Source organism: Blennius ocellaris, assembly GCF_963422515.1.
Source record: "Blennius ocellaris genome assembly, chromosome: 14".
NCBI classification, from domain to species: domain Eukaryota; kingdom Metazoa; phylum Chordata; class Actinopteri; order Blenniiformes; family Blenniidae; genus Blennius; species Blennius ocellaris.
The window spans coordinates 4567418-4591584 of NC_137663.1; the positions used below are offsets into that span (position 1 = coordinate 4567418).

Below are 24167 nucleotides of genomic sequence, written 5' to 3' on the forward strand. Positions count from 1 at the left end.
GAAGAAAACATGCAAACTCATGGATAAAGGAATCCAGGCCCTACCTGGACTTGAACCAGGTTCTTGGCACTGTGAGGTGAGAGTGTGAACCACTACCACTCCGGTGTAGCCTATAAACGACCACAATGGTTATTCCTCATCAGGACACAGTTTTCCAGGAGCTGGTAAAAAGATATTCTGATTCTTTTGAGGTTTGAACTGATGTCACGTTTCAACAGATAGAATTGTCGATTATCAATACATCAGTTTCATCCAGTACAATAAAAGTGCAGCCCAGAGCTGAATGGGCTGAGTTAAAGTCTAATCCCTCTGCCCGCCGTCCTGTTTTGACTCCCGCAGGAGGGACATCTGGCACCATGGGCCCATTTTCCACTAGAGTTCACACACAAATAGACTAATGACGCTTTCTCTGTGCACACACTCCAGACGTGATGTGGCATCGCGGCGGTTTCTCAAACCCGCCATGAGCAGAAATAAAATGATTCCCATCCAAACTGAAGCTGGGTAATGATTAGCTGAGCCGCTGCTTCTCAGAACCCATTCTGTAGTTAAACATATTTGATGGCGGAATCATAGAAATCCAGGTTTTATTTGAAACTCCTTTCCGGCTGAAACAGATGTCACGGTGTGTTTACTGTTCAGCAGTGGGGGGGGGGTTTACATTATTAACCCTTTACTTACCCAAACTTAGTAAAAATAGACTTTGATCAATTGAACTTGATTAATAAAGTAAGTTCAAGCTCGTTGAAGTGGCTAGAGTTTTACAAAAAAAAAGTGAAATGTTCAATCACACATTTCACAACTTAAAATCTCAAATTTTGTCTTGAAATAGAATTAATCTCTTAAAGCATTTATGTAGAAGGGTAAACAATCCTGTCTAAAACATTTACATTTATCTTTAGCTATGAACAGCAATCAGGTGCACTGGCTGGAAGGAATAAATGCTTTACAAAGACAAAGAGAGTAAAATACAACAGTCTGTGTCGTAGTGGACAGCAAACGGTTTCAAACATTTTTGTTTGTTATGTGGTTAATGGTGCATTCATACAGCAGAAAATGTGGGATGTTCATATGTGGGGAAAGTCCCAAAAGTAATTTTAGTGAACTGGTTTCATTCATATTTATCCATCAGGTTCCACTTGGTTCATGGTTCTGATGTTTGAGTTGCTGGTCTCCAGCCTCTTTATTTCTCTTTCTATCCTCTAACCTCCATTCTGAACAGCAGAAAGCCTCCAGCTCTGGTTCTGCAGGCTTCTTTTTGTTACAATTTTTTTTTCTACCATCTCCTTTAATGCTCATGTGGAATTGTTGGTTTTTCTCTGTAGAAATGCTTTGAAATGGAAAATTGAACTAAATGGACATGAAATCTATATCGTCTGTCACATTGTTCAGTCTTATTTTTACTTGCTATATAGAGAACCTGGACGCTCAGCACTGCCCCCTACAGTGACGCAGGGATACTGACTACTGTTTGTTTGACGTCAAATCAGAAACTCAATATCTGACTTAAAGGAAATAAATTACAAAATTTTCCAATAGTTTATTTTCATGATTAAAATGTTTGCAAATATCACATTGCAGACAAACAGTGAATCTTTTTGTTCCCTAGTGTCACTGGAAACTCTGAGTTGCCTGTGAGTTTGAATCAAAGTGTGGATCAGCACCCTCACCCAGCATCCCTGAACTGGATGAAGAGGCATAAAAGATGGATGGATAGTTCTTCAGTCCACATGGAGACGTTGGATGTCAGCGCCTCCCCGGACCAACATGAGGCGAAACACCAGTGGATTGTGGGAGAAGGTTTTGTTGTCCCAGTTCGACCGTCACATGACATCAAGCCTCAATTCATCAGGTTCACCAGCGTGTCCAACCTGAGAGGAAAAATCCTGCTCTTTTCATCCCACCCTCCCTCCTGACAAACCAAAACAGCCCCAACACACACACACACACACACACACACACACACACACAATGTGCAGCCCTGATCCCCCCCTACTAGACCTTTCAGGACCTTTCAAAGACAAAAGCCTGAGTCAGCAGTTGGCGTCCCCAGCGAGCCGGCAGCACCCAGGCAGCCTGGATTCTGTTTACCAACCTGTGTGAGGAAGTCTTGTGACCCCGTCCGGGCCGTGGGCTGCAGTTCGAAGGATCTTTTTCCTCTTTGAAAGCAGAGCGAGGAGTCCATCAGGGATTGGAAGACGTTCTTCTAGAGACGACTGAGACAGGTGATGCGAGGTCAGGAGGAGCAGGGACGACCTCTGAACCGCCGGAAACACTCAGAATAGCACTCGTTTAAAAAGTTACGACTTTTTGAGTTGCATTTTTAAGCTTTGTTTGAGGAGGTCGGACAGATTTTTTCCCCAGTCTTTTACATAAAACTACTCATCTGAAAAGTACAAAACTATTTTGTTGGGTTTGTCTTCTCGGACAGGAAAATATGTTTTGGGTTTCACCATGGATTCCTGGTTATCTCTCAAGTTACAGTGAAAATGCTGTGGTTAACTTGGGGCCGTTCTGTGTAGAGTTCCTCCTGTGAGTGTTTCACGGGGAAAAAAGAAGACAAAGGTATGGTGGCTGAATGGAGCCCTAATAAAACCAGTAAAAATATAACACAATTAAGGACGGAATCACAAATGCGTCACAAAGTGCAATGAAATATAAATTAGAAATTTGACCAATATACTAAACATTTTGAGTATCTGCAGTGTAAGTAAACTGTTGTAGCTGAAGTCTTTGTGTCGCACTTTGAAGCGCAGATATTTCCTGTGTTCATGTAGTGATATTAGTGGTGTTATAGACTGCCGGGTGATTCACTGAGCAATAACAGGAAACTCTCAGTGTCAGTGGCAATGCCACAATAATAAAAAAAGGTATGCTGGAAAATTTTATTCATAATATTGTATAATTTCGAAGTTAAGTGGTAAGCAGATGTTAAACTTCTGTGATCAATAAAAAAAAAACAATAAAAAACAAAAACAATAAAAACAAGAATGTCTTGATTTTAAGGAGGAAAGTCTTCATTTTCTTCTCTTATAGTAAATCTGAATAAACTCCAGAAAAAAAGAATTCTGTTTTTTGTGGAAAAAATCTTGTTACAACAAAAAAAGACCATGACCTTGACAATGTGACCACTCTCAAATATTACACTCCTTTTTGCTTTTTCAGATTTCAATAATTGAATCCACCAAAGCAGAGAAGATTTAGCAGACACATATATATATATATATATCATTGATGTAAAACACTCAATCAAATCTGCTGTTCATCCCACAAATGCATGTTCCAGGTTTATAATCAAACTGCAGTGTTTTAGTGAAGAAATAATCTAATTAATACACATTTTCTATGTAATTAACTGGCTATCATGTTGACTTTTTGCAGTGTAGACGCAAAAGAATATGTTGGGATTCCCAACGTTACATATGACAGATTTGCATAAAAAAAGTGTGTTTCTACGGAAGTGTATTGCATTAAAATAAAACATTTTAATTAAATTGACTGCTTTTCTTGAATTAACGAGAAGATTATCTCATATTTATGATAAAAAAAATATATTATAAAAAAGTCACTAATTTTTTGATAATGTTGTTATTTAGCTCATAATTACGAGATAATGACCTCATTAATTCAGAAAAACAGATACAACTTTTATTTTTTCATGTGAATACAATGCACTTCCATTTGGTTTCACCCTGTTTGGTGATTCTGACTAAAAAGTACTGAACATTGAGTAAGAGCTGGAGATTTTGCTGTTTTCTTGCTACTTGCTACGACACAGCAAAGTTCATCCAGACGTCTCTCTGCATTTTATTACAGTCAAATGAGACTTTAGCCTTTCTGCTTGAAATGCATTGTTGATTGACTGAACCATGCTGGTGTCTTCCATCAGACTGAAGATGTCCTTAAAGAGACGGCTGCTGTCCATGCTGTTGTGCTGTGTTTACTGCGTGGCCTCGCTCTTCTGCCTTCATCCTAACCGCAACAACTGCTTCTCCTCAGGCAGCCGGTGAGTCTCGTCTGCTTTCTTCCTCCTCATTCACAGATTTACATTTTCTTCTGACTCTATTCTGTTCTTCTCTCAGGAATTTGGCTTCAGTTGCCCAACAGCTTTACCAGCGTGTGGCCCGGCTGCTGCGCACCACGCTGTGAAGCCGCAAAGCTTCGTCCTTCCGCCATCAAACATGCCCTGGGATGAAAAAGCAGGGGAAACAGATGGAGATCAGCACCACCACTGCATTCTTGGACTGTAGAGTTTTCATCAATTGCATCTTTTCTGGCTTCTGACTGTCACTGCTGCTACTTTACCATTCATTTTCTAGATGTAGAGGTTCTTGAAATATCTATTTTTCTACTGAAAAAGGTTAAAACTGTTTACACTTGCTGTGTGAGATTAGATTGAGCTGGACTGTCCAGAATAATTGATTAATCAGAGAGGTTGAAGTATCGCTGTGGTTGTTGTTGTTGTTGTTGCTGTTGTTGTTGCTGTTGCTGTTGTTGTTGCTGTTGTTGTTGCTGTTGTTGTTATGCGAAGATGCAAGTAGAGTAAAACATCCCTGCCCCAATTTATAATCAGAGTTGTAATTCTGTAAATGTTTGTGTTCAATAAGCTCAAAAATCAAGAAACCAATAGGCTTGTGTTAATTCTCATGAAAAGATGTAAGATGAATTGAAATAGCTCAGAAAGGAGAAAAATTGTCATTGGATAAAAACGTGGAAACGGTGAGAGAGGCCGAGATGAGACATGTGCTGAGCAGAGATGCTGGTGAAAGTGGAAAGAGGATGTTGAAGAGGAGAGGAGGAGAGGAGGATCTGAGAGAAGATGGAAAGATGCAGTGAAAGAAGACATGAAGATCGCCGATGGAAGAGAGAAAGATGGAGGCGTTTTCTGTGCTGTTTTACTTGTTGTGGTGAATAATTGACTTTTTTGCACTTTTGTATTACGAGTGAACATGTAATTCAGAATATGTAATAGTTCACAATAAAACTTAAAAATTGGTACTTCTGAAAATGGTGTGAATCCATCTATCTATCTATCTATCTATCTATCTATCTATCTATCTATCTATCTATCTATCTATCTATCTATCTATCTATCTATCTATCTATTTGACTAAATTGATTTACAAGAAACATAAGTGTGTAAAGTTTTATTCTGAGAAAATGCAACTTACTGTGAATGCTGCTCATGCGCATGCGTATCACAGCAGTGGTAAATAGTTGTTCTGCACATGCTCAGTCGATGTACAGTAACAGACATGGTGGCCTCCAGAGTGTCATGACTCCTGCTCCATATTCTCCTGGATTTAGTAGTTTTAATTTGACAGACACCGTAATAATGATCCAACTGTCCATGAGAATGTCTGTGTACTCCCATTGTTAACGTTTATAGCAGATTGTTCTCTGCTGTGCATGTGTATGTGTGTGCACGTGAGTGTGTGCATGTGAGTGCGCGCGTGTGTGCATGTGAGTGTGCGTGTGTGTGTGCGCGCGTGTGTGCATGTGAGTGTGCGTGTGTGTGTGCGCGCGTGTGTGCATATGAGTGTGTGTGTGCGTGTGTGTGTGTGTGTGTGTGTGTGTGTGTGTGTGTGTGTGTGTGTGTGTGTGTGTGTGTACGCGTGTGCGCATGTGTGCATGTGAGTGTGTAGGTGTGTTTTCATTACAAAAACAAACAACAGTGACAACTTGTGGATTGGCATTCAAACAACTTTGTTTTGAGTGTTTTGATAGTTTCAGACATCGTTTCCTAATTATCACAAAATGTTTCTGAGATAAAAATGCAAAAACAATCCATTTTCCCTTGTAAGGTCATGTAAACTGGGATTTAAGTTAATATAAGATTTACAAGTTAATTTCTGTATTCACAATAATCTGTTTAAATCAATGTTCAGTATTTGTACAATTACTTTCATATTTGTGTTCTAATATTTATAGATATGTATAAGTTAGAATGGTTCATTAAGCAGGTTGAATTCATCTGAAGTTTTAGATATGTTCATCTCAGTTAAAAGCTTTTCTTAATGCTCATTGGACAGTCGAGACATGTGATTGATGACAGCGGGACGTAATCAGGAAGTGGTGGTGAAGTGGAGAAGAAGTGTGAACGGACATAAAAGAGACTGCTCCAGACCAAATCCGTCTCCATCCTTCTGTGTACTCCTTTTAAGAGTGAGCTGACTACCACACATCGAACACTCACGCTACATTAATAAGCAAGGTATTTTGTCTATTTTGAAAGGCTATTTCATACAGTATTTATGTACTACTGCCATGACAAACTTGTAAAAGAGATTATTAATCTTAATGTGGTTTTCCTGACTAAATATAGTCTAATGAAATGAAAATTACGAGCGTATTTAATTTTGATTACCACTCCCACTTCCGGTTCAGGTTTTGCCTTGACAGTCCTTCTTCCGGTGTCTCTGTGCTTCTTGACATTAGCAACAATGAGGAGCTAACAGGAGAAGTTTCCCTCCTGCTGTTTATTAGTGTCCAGTCATGGCAAACTGGGTCCAATAGCAGGTCGCGGATTATCATCACACCGCAGCGACGTCGCGTGTCGGCTGCACGTAACGGTAACTAGTGATAAACCGGTAACCTTTTGTTAACCAGCTGGTAATTTCCAAAGTGTTAGCCGTTAGCTTAGCGGGAGCCGTCTCCGTTATCAACCTGACCTGAACTAACTCACGTCACACATCAGTATAGGATACATGTATTATTGTATTAAAACTGTATTAAACCCGTGTTGGTAAATGTTGTAAGTTATAAATAACTCAATTGCTGTCTCGTGACACTGTTGCTGTCATTGAACTGTCATCAACGTGGCGTCCCGCCTTCTTCCGCGTCAGCCAATCAGATCACAGAGCATTTGTGATGGACGGCGATGAGTGGCCAATGGGAGCAGAGGCGGACTGCAGCGCCGTCCGCCGTGTCTCTTCCGGCGCAGTCGTCTGGATGCTGATGCTGAGCACCCGCTGATCTGTAGCATCTCTGACCGCCTGCTTGTTGACATGTTGTTTTGCCTGAAGCTGCAGCACTGCGTTGACCTCTGTGTGGGCGGCCTGCTCTTGTTTTTAGCGGGGCTGCAGCAGGTGGAAGCAGCCGCCGCCGCCTCGGAGATGGTCAACCTGAACTGGAAGCCGTTCATCTACGGTGGGATGGCCTCGATTGTCGCAGAATTCGGTACGTGATGCGCGCCGCAGCGGCATGCGCGCCGCAGAGGCTTGCTTGGAGGTCCCTGCTTTATGCAGACACTGCTGTTGAAATCTGTAGCCGTAGAGAAACGATGCTTGAAGAAGCGGCCGCCGCGCCGGACGCGTTCGAGGCAGGATGCAGCTCAGCTGAGCTGCAGGTGCAGTTCGGATGCATCAAAATGCAAATGCGGACGTGCATGATTCTCAGGGTTCGAATCCAGATAGCACCACCAGAGCCGTTTAACAGGTGAAAAAGAAGAGAAATGCACATAGATGAATAAATAAGATGAAGGAAATACCTTTATTTTTTAAAATCCCATTTCACTGTGAGATATCCTCCAGGTATTACATTTACTTGCGGAGGATGTTAAAGAATATGTGCCAACATGGATCCCAGCACCTCATCTTCTCGTAAACTTAACCCTCTTAGGCATTGATAACTTTTTTATTTGCATAATTTGTTAAATACTACAATCGTTTTGGCTCTATATACTGAATGACAATAGGGGGTCTAGTTTAAATGTTATTACATGTATGAGTAATTTGCTTACTCATACAAAATATTGCTTATCCCTCCTCTATGCTGCTGCTGTAGGTCAAGTGCTCCATAGGTAACCATATTTGAGCAAAATTTTCATACAAAATGAGCTTCACTTCTCAGACTTTGCCTACTAATTCTTGTGTTTCTTACACCTTAGTTTAATTCCTATCGCATCAATACTGTAAATATGTTCTACTTTTATAATGAAATCTATGTTCTACCACTTTTTTTATTTCCAAAACAAAGCTGGAACCTGAGCTAAAAGCATGTATGCTATTATGTTGTCATTTTTAACCAACAATTGTTTATCAAACCATTCAAAACGTACCATAAAGTGAACTGTCAACATTGTAACCACCAAAAATCTGTAGGAAGCAAAGGGGCATCTCCTAGTCTCGACTGGAACTGGACCAGCGCTAGTCTGGAGACCTTTGAAGGAGCAGGTCTCGGCCTGTTTGCTTGTTGTGAGCCGGAGTTTGGATGGCAGTCATAACGCTGACTAAAAATAAACTGCACTAAGTTGGCAATTGCAAGGGACTTCACAAATATGATCCTGCAAATGAAATGTGTTTTCTAACCCAGCACTACTCATTTGGTTGACACTTTGAGTTTGAGCGTGACAAACATCACTTTCTTCAGACAGGATGAGGAAACAGGATTGAAGATGTAAGATGTTGGGTTTCATGGGAGTTTTTATTTGCTCAAAGTGATATTTAAAATGTGTTCTGTGTAATTACAGGATTTACTGACGACCTCAGGGGTGTCAAACACATTTTGATACAGGAAACAATCTAATTTCATCTTGAGTAGTATGGATTGGTAAAATAGAGCCACAATAACCTTTATGTTTAAACTTTAATGTTTTTTCTTTGTTGTGGTGCAACGAGTCGTTGATGGAAATGTCTGTATTTTCACAAAAACTTTTACTAAGTAAAATGACTACAATGTCAACATTAAAGCTCATTTTAATTTCTGTTGCAAAATACAGTGAAATGTCCACACACACAAAAACATGTAGCTGTGGAGGCAAATACTTGTATCTGCTACTCTTAAGAAATTTCTTAGTTTCTGAAGGAAAAATGTGTATTTTCATTGAAATGTTAACAATTTCCTTGGTCTTTTGGCGGAGCGGATTGGAGCGTCTTACCAGACGGTTGCGGTGACACCAATGCCCCATGAGGAATTGCAACCATGACAAATCTTAATAATTGAACATACATTTATGGACATACTCTTTTGTGTCTCCACAATATTTTGTCAACATTCATCTTGACTGCAATGAATCTCATACATTTCATTCATGAATGATCTTTGCACCCCAGGCACGTTTCCCATCGACCTGACGAAGACCCGGCTGCAGGTTCAGGGTCAGTCCCAGTACACGGAGGTGCGCTACAGAGGCATGTTCCACGCCCTGTTCAGGATCGGCCAGGAAGAGGGCATCCGGGCGCTCTACTCTGGGTACGGACAAGCACACAGTTAAACCAAGTAGGATCTCTTTCAAGAGTCACGCTCACTTCAGGTGTTGTTGACTCTTTTGCTCCAGTTGAATCATCAAGTGACGTCACAGAGTGCAGTTTTGTATAATTCAGATGTTACACAGGTGACTTGCTGTTCCCCATTGATGTCTCTGTTAAATAAACCTGCTGGAAACAGCCTGTGATCCCTATAATGTGTTTCAATGAGCTTTACACATGGAGGAAATGCACTTTCAACCTGTAATGTATATGAATCCAATCCATAAAAGCTGTGAAATTTAAAGAGACGTCCTGGGACGAGGCATGTTTTCAGTCAATTATATGCAACAGCAAATGAGTGTGATTAGATTTTGCTTTCTCAGTTCAACGCTCCACTCTGTAGGACTGGAACTTGGTTGGTTTGCTCGTGAAACTTCATGATACAAATGGACTTTTTGAGCCAGTGAAACGTGGGACCATACTGCAGGCGACATGTTTACAAGCTGTTCACTGGCTTTAAACTGCTGCACTTCAAAGTGTCCAGATCGCAGCAAGGTTGGAGCCCTGTGGAAGGAGCACAATCAACCATGTAGCTGACAGAAGATAAAATATTCCTTTATTTGTCCCACAATGTGCAAATTTGCATTGGAATTGGACAATAGATAAATAGAAGAGTCGCAACAGGAAAGAATACAAACAATTAATAATGGGTATGTGAAACAGTAACAACATCAATAATAGTAAACATACATAATCAAGTCAGTAACAGTGACATATTTACATTCTTACAAGAGTAATCTGCCAGTGCAATTGGTCAAAACCATAACAAGGCGGATACATGAACTGACTCCTCTCTTCACAGGATCTCTCCGGCACTTTTGAGACAAGCGTCTTACGGGACAATCAAGATAGGAACTTACAACTCGCTGAAGAGGCTGTTTGTTACTCATCCAGAAGGTTGGTGTTTCCACAAAGGCCTTTAAAAGCTTTTCTCCTGCTCCTCTGACCCATCCTCTAAGGTATTGCGTCATAATGCTCTCCGAGGGAAAACACACGCTTTTTATAGTTAGATGATAAAGTTAAAAGCAGTGAACTACTGTGACCATGGCTTTACCAACGTTTACATTATTGAGAGATAAATATGATCAATAATCATTGCTGTTTTTAGAACATTGCTCTGTGGGTGTGATGAATCTTTACTCAAGTTTAAAGGTTTTTATATTTTCATTCGGCAGTCAGCTGTTGAACTGAGCACATTACAAGTCAGTCATGCTTCAGTTTTGGGATGGGCCACTTGTTTAATTCCACACAATGTCAAATCCTTTATTATTCACAAACAACAATTCTACTTCTATAATTTGAGGTGAAATGTTTTAAGTACCTGTTCCACACTAAAACAAGATCAGTACAACTGTCGTTGAGATTAAATCAGGCCGTTTTGTCACATTCTTCTTATTATTTTTAACTTGTTTTAATTTTACATCAAACACAAATGTCCCATCTTAATTTAAAATTTGAAAGAAAACATTGATTTTTATTACATTTTTTGTGCATAGCGACACAACACGATACTGAGACCCGAGCTCAGATATTGGTGACGCTGTCATGAAAGTGAACAACCTCGTTTTATCCTCTAAGTCATTATGTCAGAGTTTTTATAAACATCCATAATGCAACAGCTGTATGAGAAGTTCTGGGGAAATTACATTGTCTTTTACACCAGAATGTTTCATTAATATTGACATTACGTTCAGATTTCATTGTCATTTTCAGTTGTAATTGTTAGTTTTTTGTGAAAATATAGGCTTTTTCATCTCTTATACTAAGCACCACAACAAAGAAAAAAATGTACGTTTAAAATTCAAGGTTATTGTGGAACTGTTTTACCAGTTTGAGCCACTCAAGGTCAGATGTGGTTGCATGTGACCCCTGAACTAAAAAGTGTTCAACACCGCTGACATAGACTCTCCATGTTGTTGTTGTTCTTCTTCTTCTGTTTACAAGAAGAAAACTCAGGTCATGTTTAACTCAAGCAACACGTCAGGTGGTGAAAGTAGAGAACGTGTTTCTCCAAACAGTGGACATGTATGTCGACCTCGATGGAGACGCCAAGGCATTGACCAAACAAACCAAGTAAAGAGGCGTCTCGCCTCGGGATGGACTGTATTTGGCCAAATGAAGGACATGTTCAAAAACCTCAAACTACCACTGAGTCTCGTCAAGAAAAGCTTTTGACGCTTACATGGTATGTGGCGGTGAAGCTTGGAGCCTGACAAAAGCCTGACATCAGAAACTTCAGACAACTTAAAGTTCCACTGAAATCCTAAGAAGAAAAAGCATCCAGTGGATGCGAGAACAAACCGACGTGAAAGACGCCAGTGTGTGGAAAGGACGGCTCACGACAGAAAAAACATTTGTACCTATTTGACACATTTGGAGAAGGCCTCCATCCAGCAGTGGAATATCTGAAGGCTCTCGATGAATGGATGGATGATGGTGACTAATCACATCCAATCATACAGGCTACTGGTGAGCCGCCTCAGTCGTGTGCCAGATAGCGTCACAAAAAGCAGTTGGCGCAGTCTGTTGCTTTAAAGTGATTCAGGGGAAGAGGAGTTGTCTGTGGGAATCAATAAAATGTGATCAGAGTGGCTCACTGCTCCTTCTTCTTTGTCTTTGCAACGACACTCAGACTCAATCTGGCAAATGAAACCCCGCCGACGCTCAAACATGCAAAGATGTGCGACCAGATGCTCCAGTGCTGCTGCTGAATCTGATCGACTCACTTCTGTCTTCCTGTGTTCACCAGCCTGAACACAGGACCAGTGTGTGAACCTGCAGGCTCGGATTTACAGCCTAAATAAGAGGCCGAGTGTTTCCAGGAAGCAGAGCAGGAGGAGGAGGAGGGGGGACGGGGGGACGGTGGAGATGGAAGAACGAGCGATTCAGGCTACGTTTGCCCCACATGACAAATCTGATCCAAAACTGGACATCGTAGCCGCACAGACGGCAACGTCAAGACGTATAAAAATTGGATTCAGAAGTCGGTGGAGGAAGTTTTGTCTTTTGAGGTCACTTTAAAACCTCTGGCTGGGTTTTGTTTGGGTCAAAGTAAGAGCACTCCACTTAGTCATCACTTATTTATCCCACCAAATATGAATTATTTAAACGGACAATGCTTATTGAGCAGCAGAGAAATGGTATTGGCTCAGACTTTCAGCTTGCATTTGGGAACATTCTGACACTTTTATAGCTTTTTAAAGAGTTTTTCTTTTAAATCTGTGTGAATAAGATGCAGGAAAACCCCTCAGATGAAATAATCCTACAGGCAAAGTTATTCTTCATATAACCCGGCGAAACAAAACAGCCGGTTTGTATGGAAAGAGTCAATTACGGATGCAACGAAAGAAAAGGCCTTCATACTTTACTGCTATCGGCAGTATTTTAAGGTTTTGACCAAACAAGAGCAACCAGTTTATGAACAAGCAGCACGAGTGTGTGACGACTTTAACATCTGTGAGAATAACATATTTGTAGATGTCAATTTAATAAACTCCATCCTAACCTGAACAACTGATTGATCCTCACGTTTGTGTCAATCTCCTCTTGTCTTCTTTTCTTTTGTCTCTCCGGCAACAGATGAGACCATGGTCATCAACGTCTTTTGTGGCGTCGTGTCGGGAGTCCTCTCCTCGTCTCTCGCCAACCCCACCGACGTCCTCAAGGTATCAACACGCCTTTAAGACAGGATTTCAGTGTGTAAATGTCTCTGAGCCTCACATCCATCTCCATCTCGAGTTACAAACCCACGTTTTTAAAGGCAGGTCTGATCAGGTTCCTGTAATCTTGTGTTTTTAGTTTCTGCTCCACTTCAGTGGCACTTGTTGCCATGAAGGCAGTTTAGTTGAAGACACACAGGGCCGCTCAGCCTGCTAGTCAATGCTGAGGGAAAACAAAACCCAACAGACTGAGATCAAGAAAGCAGTGTTTACAGGTTACCGTGTTACCTTGCAGACACACACACACACACACACACACACACACACGAGCAGAGGTCTGAAGCCTTTATGACAATTTATGTGATTTTCCACCAAGTCAAATTTACCTGGAGCTGCAAAACATGTTCAACCTTTAAAATGGTACCTTAGCCTCCAGAGTTTAATATATTCAGTAGTTTTTAAATGCATATAAAAAAAATTGTCTTTTGTCGCATTTATGAAGTCTCCATTACAATTTACGGTTTACATTTTTCAGAATTTCATCACATTGTCAACTGTTTTTTAGACCTGATTATTGCAGTTTCATCCTTCTTTTCCAGCATTTTACAGGCAATTTTGACATTATAGAATGGAATGGAATTAGAAATACCGTATTTTCCCGATGATAAGCCGCTACTTTTTTCCAACACTTTGAACCCTGCAGCTTATAACACGATGTAGCTAATTTATGGATTTTTACGGGCTAAAGGGCTTCTTGCCTGGACACCTGCGGCTTATCGTCAAGTGCAGCTTATATGTTTGTTTTTTTTAATTATTATTATTTTGTAGGTGCTGCTTAAATTCAGGTGTGCTCTATAGTGCGTAAAATATGGTGTTAATATGTAGAGGCTTTACTTTGAATAATATGAGCATGGAAAGAATGAAATTAACAGAAAACAGCTAAAATTATCTACAAGGAAGCATTTAATAGTTTGGGCTGTTGAGAGAGACATTGTTATACAATTACTTGCACATAAATCTGAATAAATCTCTTGACACACACAGAAATACTGTGAAACATACCAATATGACTGCATACACACAGAACTTGGAGTCACATAGCTACGGTAGCATTCCGATGGAACAGGTTCAGTGTTGAAGCAGCAGCCGGTCAGAGGCTGATGTGGTGAGTAACTGCTGTCTGATCATCTGCTCCGTCTCCTCGCTGGGTTCAGATTCGGATGCAGGCTCAGGGAAGTCTCCTCCAGGGCAGCATGATGTCCAACTTCATCAACATCTACCAGACAGAGGGCACCAGAGGCCTGTGGAGAGTGAGTCCTGCAGCTTCCTGCGTGGAAAAACATCTGCATGTATATGATTCACACATCAGCCACGTGTTGCTCTCAGAGGCCATTTTAACGCAGGTTTTACGTTGTGGCTCCAGATGTGGTGGCACGTTTTCTTCTAGACATCCATCATGTTGTGTGTTTGATGCACTGTAATACCTGAAATTGAATTCCTGAGGTAGGGACACTAACTAAGGCATGGTTACTTTTTATAACTGGATCACGAAGTCTGCCATTTTTGTCTAGTTTTTTTTCTTCCACCGATTGAATTCGTCACGCAGTTCTATCGATTCTTAACTCATGATGCATCATTACAGCTCGAACAGATACTGGGATTAAATATGTTACTTATTTTATAGTTTGTCTTATTTTCAAATGAACGCATCAGTCAGGCGACTGCATCAACTGAGAGTAAAGGAGCAAAACACATGTGTGTTGACATCAGTATGCTGTAACAGTATTGCACTTTGAGAGTCTACACTTGACCTGTATCGACAGGAAGGACTAGTATGAGATATGTGAACTGCAGAGATGTCGCGCTCATCTTTCTCACCTCCTCTCCCTCAGGGTGTCATCCCGACGGCGCAGCGTGCGGCCATCGTGGTTGGCGTGGAGCTTCCTGTCTATGACATCACGAAGAAGCACCTCCTGCGCTCCGGCCTGATGGGCGACACCATTCTGACTCACTTCATGTCAGTCTCTTCTTCCCACACGCTGTTTTTTTCCAGGTCAGAGACAGCAAGCGACATCGTTCATGAACTGTGTGTGCCTGCAGATCCAGTTTCACGTGTGGCCTGGCGGGGGCGCTGGCCTCCAACCCTGTCGACGTGGTCCGGACCCGGATGATGAACCAGCGGGTTTTATCTGGCGGCCCCATGTACAAAGGCACGCTGGACGGAGTGATGCAGACGTGGAGGAATGAGGGATTCTTCGCTCTCTATAAAGGATTCTGGCCCAACTGGCTGCGGCTGGGACCCTGGAACATCATTGTATCCTTCACAATACAACCACGTGTCGCCTCCAGAGAGAGATTCTGTTTGGCCTTCATTTCTAAAAGGCGTTTGTGTTCAGAACAGTAAACATTTTGTACGTCATACTTCCATTCTTTAACGCACTCCTCAGTTCTTCATCACCTTCGAGCAGCTGAAGAAACTCCCGTTTTAACAGCAGCGGAGGACGGGACTCCAGCAGTCTGCCAGACTGTGTCAGAGATAAGTGGGGTGTGAGCACAGCGCCACCTGGAGTCCATTCACACTCCCTTCCAATCAGTACCAGTGACAGCTCCGTCACTTGCCCATTTGAATTATCTTTTCATTTCTGTGGCCGGCTCCATTCTCCGAAAGCCTCCTGCCGCCCAGCCCCCCCCCCCCCCCGTCACTCTCTCCCAGGCAGCTAAACATGGGGTTGTAGCAGACGACTGAATGCTTGCAGGAACAGCTTTATTCTTTTTGCATTATCATTTTTTTTTTTTTTATCTTACGAAAATGATGCTGTTTAGAGGCAGAACTCGCCATTCCCACACAAAATTTGGAATAATAATACGGGAATTTTGTTTATTATTGAGGTAATTGATAAGTTGAAGATTATAAATATAAACAGATGTGCATAGTGAAGCAGGCGTAAGGAGAAAAAGAAAGAAAAACTGTGGAAAAGTGGGAATCTGTTGGAAATATTAAAATGCTGCATGAAATATGCCCTGAACTTTACTAGTGAATGTTGAGTGTTTGCATGGTTCCGTGGGACACATGGCCAGCAGACTGTGGGAGAGAAGGAAGAAAAGATCAATGAATAAGAAAGAATAAAAGCTCCAGAGCCACTCAGACTGAGGCCCCGTTTACACGACAAGGTTTTCAAGTGAAAAGTGTTTTGGGTGTACGTTTACACGGCAGCAGTGCCGAGTCACTGAAAACGCTTTTGAAAACATTCCGTCTCCGTGGAAATGAGCAAAAGTGCAACTTTTTGAAACCGCTCCGTCTCCTTGAAATAAGAGGAAAGTGTTGTTTTTCCCAAAACGCTTCCACGAGTCATGGTAATGAGTCGTTCTGCACATGCTCAGTGGAGACAATCGAAACAACGTTTCCTCCGTGCTGTCATGACTCAGTCCATATTCTCCTGGACTTGGTACTTTTATTCTGGCAGTCACGGGAATACATTTTGAAAGGAAAGCAAGTCACTCCGCTCTCATTTCAGACTCCAAAAACTCTTTTATTTATTTGCTATAAAAAAACAAAAAGCAGCTTCCACAGATTTGCAAGGGAAAAAATCTGATCTGAAAAAGCGACTTTACAGGAAATCTGAACCAAAGCCTTTTAAAGACTTCTTAAAATTTTCTCTTATTTATTTCTATTGTGTACAAACTGTTGTTTTCTCAGCAGCCACCTCATCACACAGCGATTATTTCTTCATGTGCTTTGGAAACGTTTCCTCTGTTCAGCTCTCGCCCACACCAGTATCAGCAGTTCTGACTTACCAAACCATCCCACGTGTGTAAATTCCTGTACAGACCGAGGTGATGCAGGTGTTAAAAATAAAAAGTTTTCTCTCCATATTTAAGGAATTATGCCAATAAATAATGTTTCTATTTACCAGCAGTGTCAGCCTGTCTCGTACTGTCGATGCAGGGTAGAGGTCAGAGGTCAGGCTGAGCCGTGAGGCCCCGATCCCTCTGATCCAGAGATCCCAGCTCCTGCTGCTGCTGCTGCTGAGCACTTCCCACGTCATCCAGCCGCTGGCGAAGCACCAACAGCTCCTCCAGTGCCAGTAGACGGCAGCCCCTCCGGCCCAAAGACGAAGAACGGGTTGTGCGAGGAGGTCAGGGGGGCGGGGCCTAAGCTGACCGGACACTGGCCACCCAGGAGGAGACATTGAAACTCGTTGTGTCGCTGCTGCAGCTTCTTCAACTGCCTCTTCAGCAGCGCTTGTTCTCCTGAGGACGACGAGCGTTTTGGGGCCAGAGCGGCCTCCAGTCCCAGCTCCTCCATCTTTGCCTCCAGCAGCTGGATTTTATCCTGCAGTCGCTTCTCTGTGTTCTCAGTCAGTGTTTTTCTCTTCTTCTGAGCCGCCGCTGCCCTCTGCAGCTTCTCTTTAAGCAGAGAGTGTTTCTGCTGCAGCTCGGCGTCGTGCTCCTGCACCTTGTGTTTATCCTCCAGCCAGTCGACCCGACGCTCCTCCAGCAGCCTCTCGGCCTCGTGCTGGCTCTTCTCCGCCTGAGCTTGGGCCGTCCTCAGAGCCTCCCTCACTCCGGCCAGCGTCTCCTTCAAACGCTGGTTTGTCTCCATCAGGCCACTCTGGGAATGTGACAGCGTCGCCACCTGGATGCTGAGCTCCTGCTGCTGCAGCTGTAGGCCTGTAATCTCTGCTCTTTGTCCTTCCAGCTCATCAAGCTGAGAGCTCTGCTGATGGAGTTTGTTCCTCAGGCGCTGCACTTCTCCGCGGGCGGATTCTTCGCCTCGCTGGGCTTTATTGAGACGCTCCTCCCTCTCCTCCTTCTGGGCGTAATCTGAAGCGTCCTCCTGCACCCTCTGCTGTTCCAGTTCAGCAAGACGGGTCTCCAACTTCAACTTTTCTTCAAGGAGAGCTACAGTTGTGAAGAGCACGTCCTGCTGGGCGCTCTGGACCTTCCTCACCAGTTCCCTCTCTTTTTCCCACAAGAACTTCCTTGTGTCGTTTCAGAGTTGTTTCCAGGACCTCCACATCGTCCTGCAGATCATCAATGTGGTTCTGCAGTCTGACCCTCTCTCTCTCTAGCTCCTCTTTAGAGCGAGCACACTCCAGCTTCACACTGGCGATCTCCTGTTGATGTGAATGCTTCAGGCTCTGGATCTGAAATGTGAGCGAGTTGACCTCCCATTCAGCTTTGTGCAGTTTCCCGGTGAGCTGGCTGTTCTGCTCGCGGCTCAGGTGTAGCTCGCTCCCCATCCGCTCCAGCTCCGGGTGCAGCGACTGACGCTCCGCCTCCATCGTCTTCAGCATGGCCTGGGCCTCGCTCGGCCGCCTGGTCTGGATGCGCAGGTCGCTTTCGGCCCGCTGACCCAAGTTGTCCTTCTGAGCTCGCGGCTCGGCCAACTCCGCTTCCAGGCCCTTCCCCCGCAGGAGGAGCTTCACTCTCTCCCCCAGCAGAGCCTCCAGTTGCTTCCTGTCGCGCTGTGCTTCCGACCCCCGGTACTGAGCCTCCAGGTCCTCCCGCTCCTTCTTCAGGTAACAGAGCTCGGACTCGTAGCGGCTCCTCGTCGTCTCCAGGATGAGAGCACTTTCTTGCCTCTGGTCCTCCATCCGGGACTGGAGGAGGTTGTTCTCGTACCGCAGCTTGTAGTACTCGGACCTGTACTTTTCCATCTCCTCCTCCAGCTTGTCCAACTGCTCTCTGACTGGAGCCGCCATCTCCTGCTGCATCTCAGCTCTGAGTAGCTCCAGCCGCTGCGGCGTCATCACCTGCTGCCGGAGCTCCTCCAGCTCCCTGTTTTTATTCAACAGGTCGTCTCGCTGCTCGGCCAGCAGCAGCTGAAATTTCTCCTGCTGAGCCTGTTTATTTCCAGCAGGCACCTCAACTTGCCCTGCGCCCGTGCAAACTCCTCTTGCAGACTGGTATGTTCAGCCTTCAGCGCCTGGAAGATGGTCCTGTGCTTTTCACTCGTCTTCCGCTCTTCAATATGCAAATTCTGCAGTTTGAGCATTGTTCCCTCCATTCCTGCAGACAGCCCCAGCATGGCTGCACAATTCCCTATCCCAGACTCCGGGTCTGGGACGAGTGGCTGCGACTGGCCAAGGGTGGAAGAGGTCATCTCACCTTCACACAGCTTTGGATCCTTTTCTTGATACTTTTAAAGAAAAATGGCCACTTCACTGGTTACCCAGCATAAACACACAAAAACAAGTGCAAAGAATCCAGTGGTGGGGATGAATGAGGGGGAAAGATGAAGCCGACAGTTCTATGCCTTCCTGAACCGTTTCTAAAGTCTCCTCAGTGTCTGGAGCGCAGAGAGCAGCATTCGTCGCCTCTACAGCAACAATGTTCTGAAGCCTATTGGAGAGCACACTGTGAGAAGAGGAGTTCACTAAACTGGCAAGTTTGATTTGCCTTTGATCTCGAGGCAAATGTCAGATCAAAGACACGTGCAGTAATGTCATTAACGTGTTAATTAGTAGCATGTTACTCTCGTATGACCATTTTTTACGGTAACCAGTAATCTAACATGTTACTATTTCCAAACCAGTAATCAGATTAAAGTTACTTGTCCAAGTCACTGTGTTACTGTTGTAGTCTCACAAGACGAGTTTCTTGTTTGTAAAGCCACTTTATTATTAAACAGAACCTGACGCTCCTCCGTTCTCCTCCAAACTGACACAGTGCATTCCGTCACTGCACGCTCACTTGACCCGCCCCCTTCTCCACTCTCAGCCAATCACAGGCCAGCTTGCGCTAACGGTGCATTTAGGTGACACAAAAGAATTGGAACCAACCATTGTCATCAGTAAACCTTAACATTGCAATAAACCCCAATCAATCAATCCATCAATACTCTCGGTAAATAAATACCAGCAATAGTACAAATATTATAATAAAAACATTAGTCAGATATAAATACAACAAAGAATGAAGGTCAAAGGTTAAACATGTACCAGCAGGCGCAGGGGGCAGGGATCAGCAGAGTTTTTGGTCAAATCAGTTGTAATTTTTATGTTCAGACGATGAGGGGTGTCAGCATGTGCTGAAAGTAACTAAAAAAGTAATTTGTAATCTAACTTATTTACTTTTAAAAACAAGTAATTGGTGAAGTAACTAAGTTGTGTTTTAAAGGAGTAACAAGTAATTGGATTCGTTATTTTTAAAGTAACTGTCAACACTGGTTAGGAGCTTCGGCAGGCACAGTCTCTCTCTCCAGGTGGTCCACACTCCCTGGTCCTCTTGTCTCTCACTTCCTGAATCACTGATAGAATCTGAGGACCCAGACCACAGTCTGTTAACTGAAGAAATAACCACAACCTTTAAGTGTAGCAGTGGCTAGTTACAACACCCTGAACCAGAGAGACGGGGAGCAGAGCACAACACAGACCCTGGCGTTTACCTCTGGTAGACCAAAGTTCCTTCACTTCACCCGGGACAACTTGTTGTCGACCCGAGGTGAGGAATGGTCCTACAGTCTCTGATCCCACTCCTGTGTCTGGCACACCGTCTGCTGCATGTCTGATGAAGCTTCACGAGCTCCACACAGAGGTTTGTGGAAACCCCCCCACCCCCCCACTGGTGTAACCATTCTGATTGGCTGTTAGCTACGGCCATCACATGAGCGTAAGGAGGACCGAGGCCGACCTGCAGGCCGTTATTATACAAACCATATTTCTAGTATATCTAAACCAATACCATCACTTTATTTCATGTAAACGGGGCCGTCTGAACGGATTCTACCAGAAGAGGCAGCTCCTGATGATCGTTCAGTGAGAAGTCGCTCCACGCTCACTTCGGTCCGACTCCAAAAGCTCTTTTATTTATTTGCTGTAAAAAAAACAACAAAAAAACAAAAAGCAGCTTCCACAGATTTGCAAGAGAAAAAATCTGATCTGAAAAAGCGACTTTACAGGAAATCTGAACCAAAGCCTTTTAAAGACACTTGTTTTCTCTTATTTATTTCTATTGTGTACAAACTGTTGTTTTCTCAGCAGCCACCTCATCACACAGCGATTATTTCTTCATGTGCTTTGGAAACGTTTCCTCTGTTCAGCTCTCGCCCACACCAGTATCAGCAGTTCTGACTTACCAAACCATCCCACGTGTGTAAATTCCTGTACAGACCAAGGTGATGGACTTTTAGGCATCACCACATGTACATACAACAGCTTTGTTTTGTTTGTTTTTTAATGTTGTGTCTCTTCAGTTGTGCCAAAATGTGCTTTTCCTACTTCGGGTCACAAACTCTGGGTTCTTGTAAAAAGTCACAGTAGTAAATAAGAAAAACAAGGTTCAAACTAAACTTGAACTTGGTTGATTATTTAGTTGTTTTAACTACATTTTAATGAAGTTTGACACTTTTTAAAAGGGAAATAAACCATTTTCCAAACTGGATGGAATCTTATAAGACTGTTACGTCAAATAAATGATCTCCCAGACCCACATGTGGATCATTTCCAGCTGAATAGTCGACTTGTTCTTGCTCCAGTACAGCTTGCCGTGTCAGCAAACTTTTGTTGTACTTATTTTTATTTCTGTGAACGTTTATTTATTTAAAATTTTTTAAGATTTGCCTTTCTGTTTTTCCGAGCTTTATCGCAGCATATCATCTCTGAGATAAGTTATAATTAAATATAGAATTCTTTGGATGAAATCACGCACACCAACACTTCTACAAGTGAGCTGCTGTTGGAAATGATACGTTGGTTTCATTGTTTGTGTTTCCACAGTGATTAGAATCCAGCACCGGTCAATATTTTGGATCTTCAGTCTTGTCAGCTTGCTTTTGTTTTATTGTTAAAAGCGCACACACAAATATTATTCGTACTTTGTCCCTGAAGTCAGTCAGACTTCATCACAGCCACACCAAACCTTACATTCTGCCTTCTTTCTTTCTTGATTTTAAATTTTGAAGTCAGACTTTCAAGCAAACTGTCTTCCACCTGGAACATTATCTCCTCTACAAATAGTCACCACACAGACTGAAGTGTACTTTTAAGAGATGTTGGAAAACATTCTTCTCATTCAAAGCTTTATTCGGCATGGCTTTCAGTTTTGTGGAGCCGTGTACATCTTGTCCACTCAGATTTACTATATATAGATATAGGTACTTAAAGGGTTCATATTATTCAGCTTTCACATGGTCACATTGGTCCAAAAATGTTACCTTCAAGATTTATTAGCCCGAATCCAGCTCCTCCTTGATTTTCCTGCATTAGAATATTGGCTCCTAGGAGCCTCATTCAGAATCTGCTGTGTCTGTGTGAGCTGGACTGGCTCCGCCCACACACGCCCATCTATAGGAAGAGGAGGAAGTACTTCCTCTCGTGGTGCCATGTGCCAGAGCAGGGGTGCCTGATTGTGGGAGGAGTCAAAGGGGAGGAGCCTACCTTGATTATGATTGGCTAAACCCCCGATGACACTATATAGGGTTTGATTTCTGATTGGCTGCTTGGAGCAACACACTTTTTAAAACCTGAAACAAGCCAGGGAGAGAGAGGACACTCTTTATTCTCTTCTGGGGCGTCGTTCCAGGACGATTATTACTGTTGGAAAACCTTTAAAAAGTGAATTTTGTATAATATGAGCCCTTTGATAATTACAATTCAAATTCGATCCTGGGCTTTTACTGACACTTTACTTCCATGTAACTCTCACTCTTCTTTCGTGCCACTGACTCCCGTCAGGTGTAATGTTTTGTTCAGCGTGTGACCTTCCTTCAAAGTCTTGGGCAGGAGGCACTCTAAGCAGTACGTGGGGGGGGGAATCAAGGAATTATTTCTCGTTTGGTCTAACCAGTAGGAAGTGAATGTCACTCCACCAGTTCTAACATCACATGTTGATTTCTTCGAGGAATTTCACAATTCAAATATGAAGCAATGGGATAAGTAAACATGAGCAGCTTTGACGAAAAGTGAAATCTTCTGCATGAGTCTTTAACAACAAGCCCACGACTGTAGACCACCTGATTCCTGTCACTGATTATTAATCATTAAATTTACTTAGAATTCCTAGAATATGTATTTTGATTGAATGAACATCAACTTCAGCTCCACGTGTTCCCTTTATGTCAGGGTTTCTTCACCAATTGCACTTTAGCCCTTCAACACAATCACACTCCACACGAGAAAGTAGCTCCACCAAGTTTTGATCGAAACGAGGAAAACACTTCCTGGTGTGGTCATGCGCCATCGTGTTTTATAACTTTTTATTTATTTATCATGAAAACATCCACTTTTCTCCCCTCTTCAGTTCTTTATCCTTTTTGCCTCGATTCAGTTTCACGTCGTCACAAAAGTCCACTGAATTTCTGCTGAATGTTTCCTCCTGATCACAGAAAGAAAACCTCAGAATGTTCCACAACATATGACATAAAGTTTTAATCTACAACGTCTTTATGGCCAAAGTTAGGAAATGAAGGGAGTTTTTGATGTTTGAGGGTCATGTCAGAACTTCATCAGATGAAACAAGTCCGGCAAAACATCGAAAGATATTTTTCTAAACTTTTCCTTCACGAATCATTTGCACTTTTTTGTCTACTCAGCTTTCTTTATTTGATTAATTGATATGGTGGATGTTTTTTTTTTTTTCTTTGATTGGTTTTGGCTTTGTTCACTGTTCACTGAATAAAATATATGCTGTGATTGTTTCTGGATTTGTTCTTATTCTTTTGCTTGTTTTCCTGAATCACCAACTAATTTCAGAAGATGGATGTTCTGTTTGTTTTCCTTTTCATCGTGTCGTAGCCCCACAAGCTCAACAAAGCAACCGAACCCTACTTTCAATCATTCAAATCAATTTGATTTAATTCTACAGCGCCAAATACAATGCAGCCATATCAAGGTGCTTTTACAGTGAAAAGCAACAATTCCACATGCACACTATCTGATCTGTTTAATAGACTCCCTTGTCTCACATGCCGACTTTCAGTTTTTGCTTTCTGCTATTTGGGTTCAGTCTTCCTCGTATGCAGGGGAAGCGTTATGGGCACTCCTCCGTCCTTAAAGACATTTCACTCTTGAATTCACATTCTTGTAATATTCACTGATGTCACTTTAACAGCCTTGATCTTAAAGTCGATATAGTGTCGGAGCGGAACTATTTCAGTTTGTGGTACAATTCTGTTGCTTCAGCACACTGTTACCCCCTCATGCTGGGATTTTTAAACGTTTTACCCCAATGTTTGTATGTGCTTTATTTATGTTTTTATACTTTGCTGCAACACCAGTTGTCCTACGGGGACACAAATAAAACTGAAAAAGGAAAAAGT

The 24167-nt window shown here is 42.7% G+C and overlaps 2 protein-coding genes across 3 annotated transcripts; one reads left to right on the top strand and one right to left on the bottom strand.

Moving 5' to 3' along the window:
* The first annotated feature begins 6460 nt into the window (after nucleotides 1-6460).
* Nucleotides 6461-16837, top strand: slc25a14 (solute carrier family 25 member 14). 2 transcript variants are annotated; one of them, XM_080508810.1, is made up of 9 exons: nucleotides 6461-6572; nucleotides 7075-7179; nucleotides 9054-9192; nucleotides 10051-10145; nucleotides 12828-12913; nucleotides 14122-14217; nucleotides 14800-14924; nucleotides 15008-15221; nucleotides 15355-16821. In XM_080508810.1, exons 2-9 carry the CDS (start codon nucleotides 7116-7118, stop codon nucleotides 15394-15396), a joined length of 861 nt encoding a protein of 286 aa, XP_080364936.1. In that variant the 5' UTR covers nucleotides 6461-6572; nucleotides 7075-7115; the 3' UTR covers nucleotides 15397-16821. The 2 variants fall into 2 exon arrangements, 1 of the variants encoding a protein (XP_080364936.1); XR_013936912.1 differs by lacking the exon at nucleotides 6461-6572 and adding an exon at nucleotides 16822-16837 and having other exon boundaries at nucleotides 7056-7179; nucleotides 15355-16741.
* Nucleotides 16838-16843: 6 nt separating this feature from the next.
* On the bottom strand, nucleotides 16844-23534 carry LOC308139380 (centrosomal protein of 83 kDa-like). Its single transcript, XM_080508809.1, is given in 4 exon segments — nucleotides 16844-16991; nucleotides 16993-17876; nucleotides 17878-18764; nucleotides 18767-23534. Coding segments are annotated over 4 exon segments (2148 nt in total). The 5' UTR covers nucleotides 19014-23534; the 3' UTR covers nucleotides 16844-16861.
* Between the last annotated feature and the right edge of the window lie 633 nt (nucleotides 23535-24167).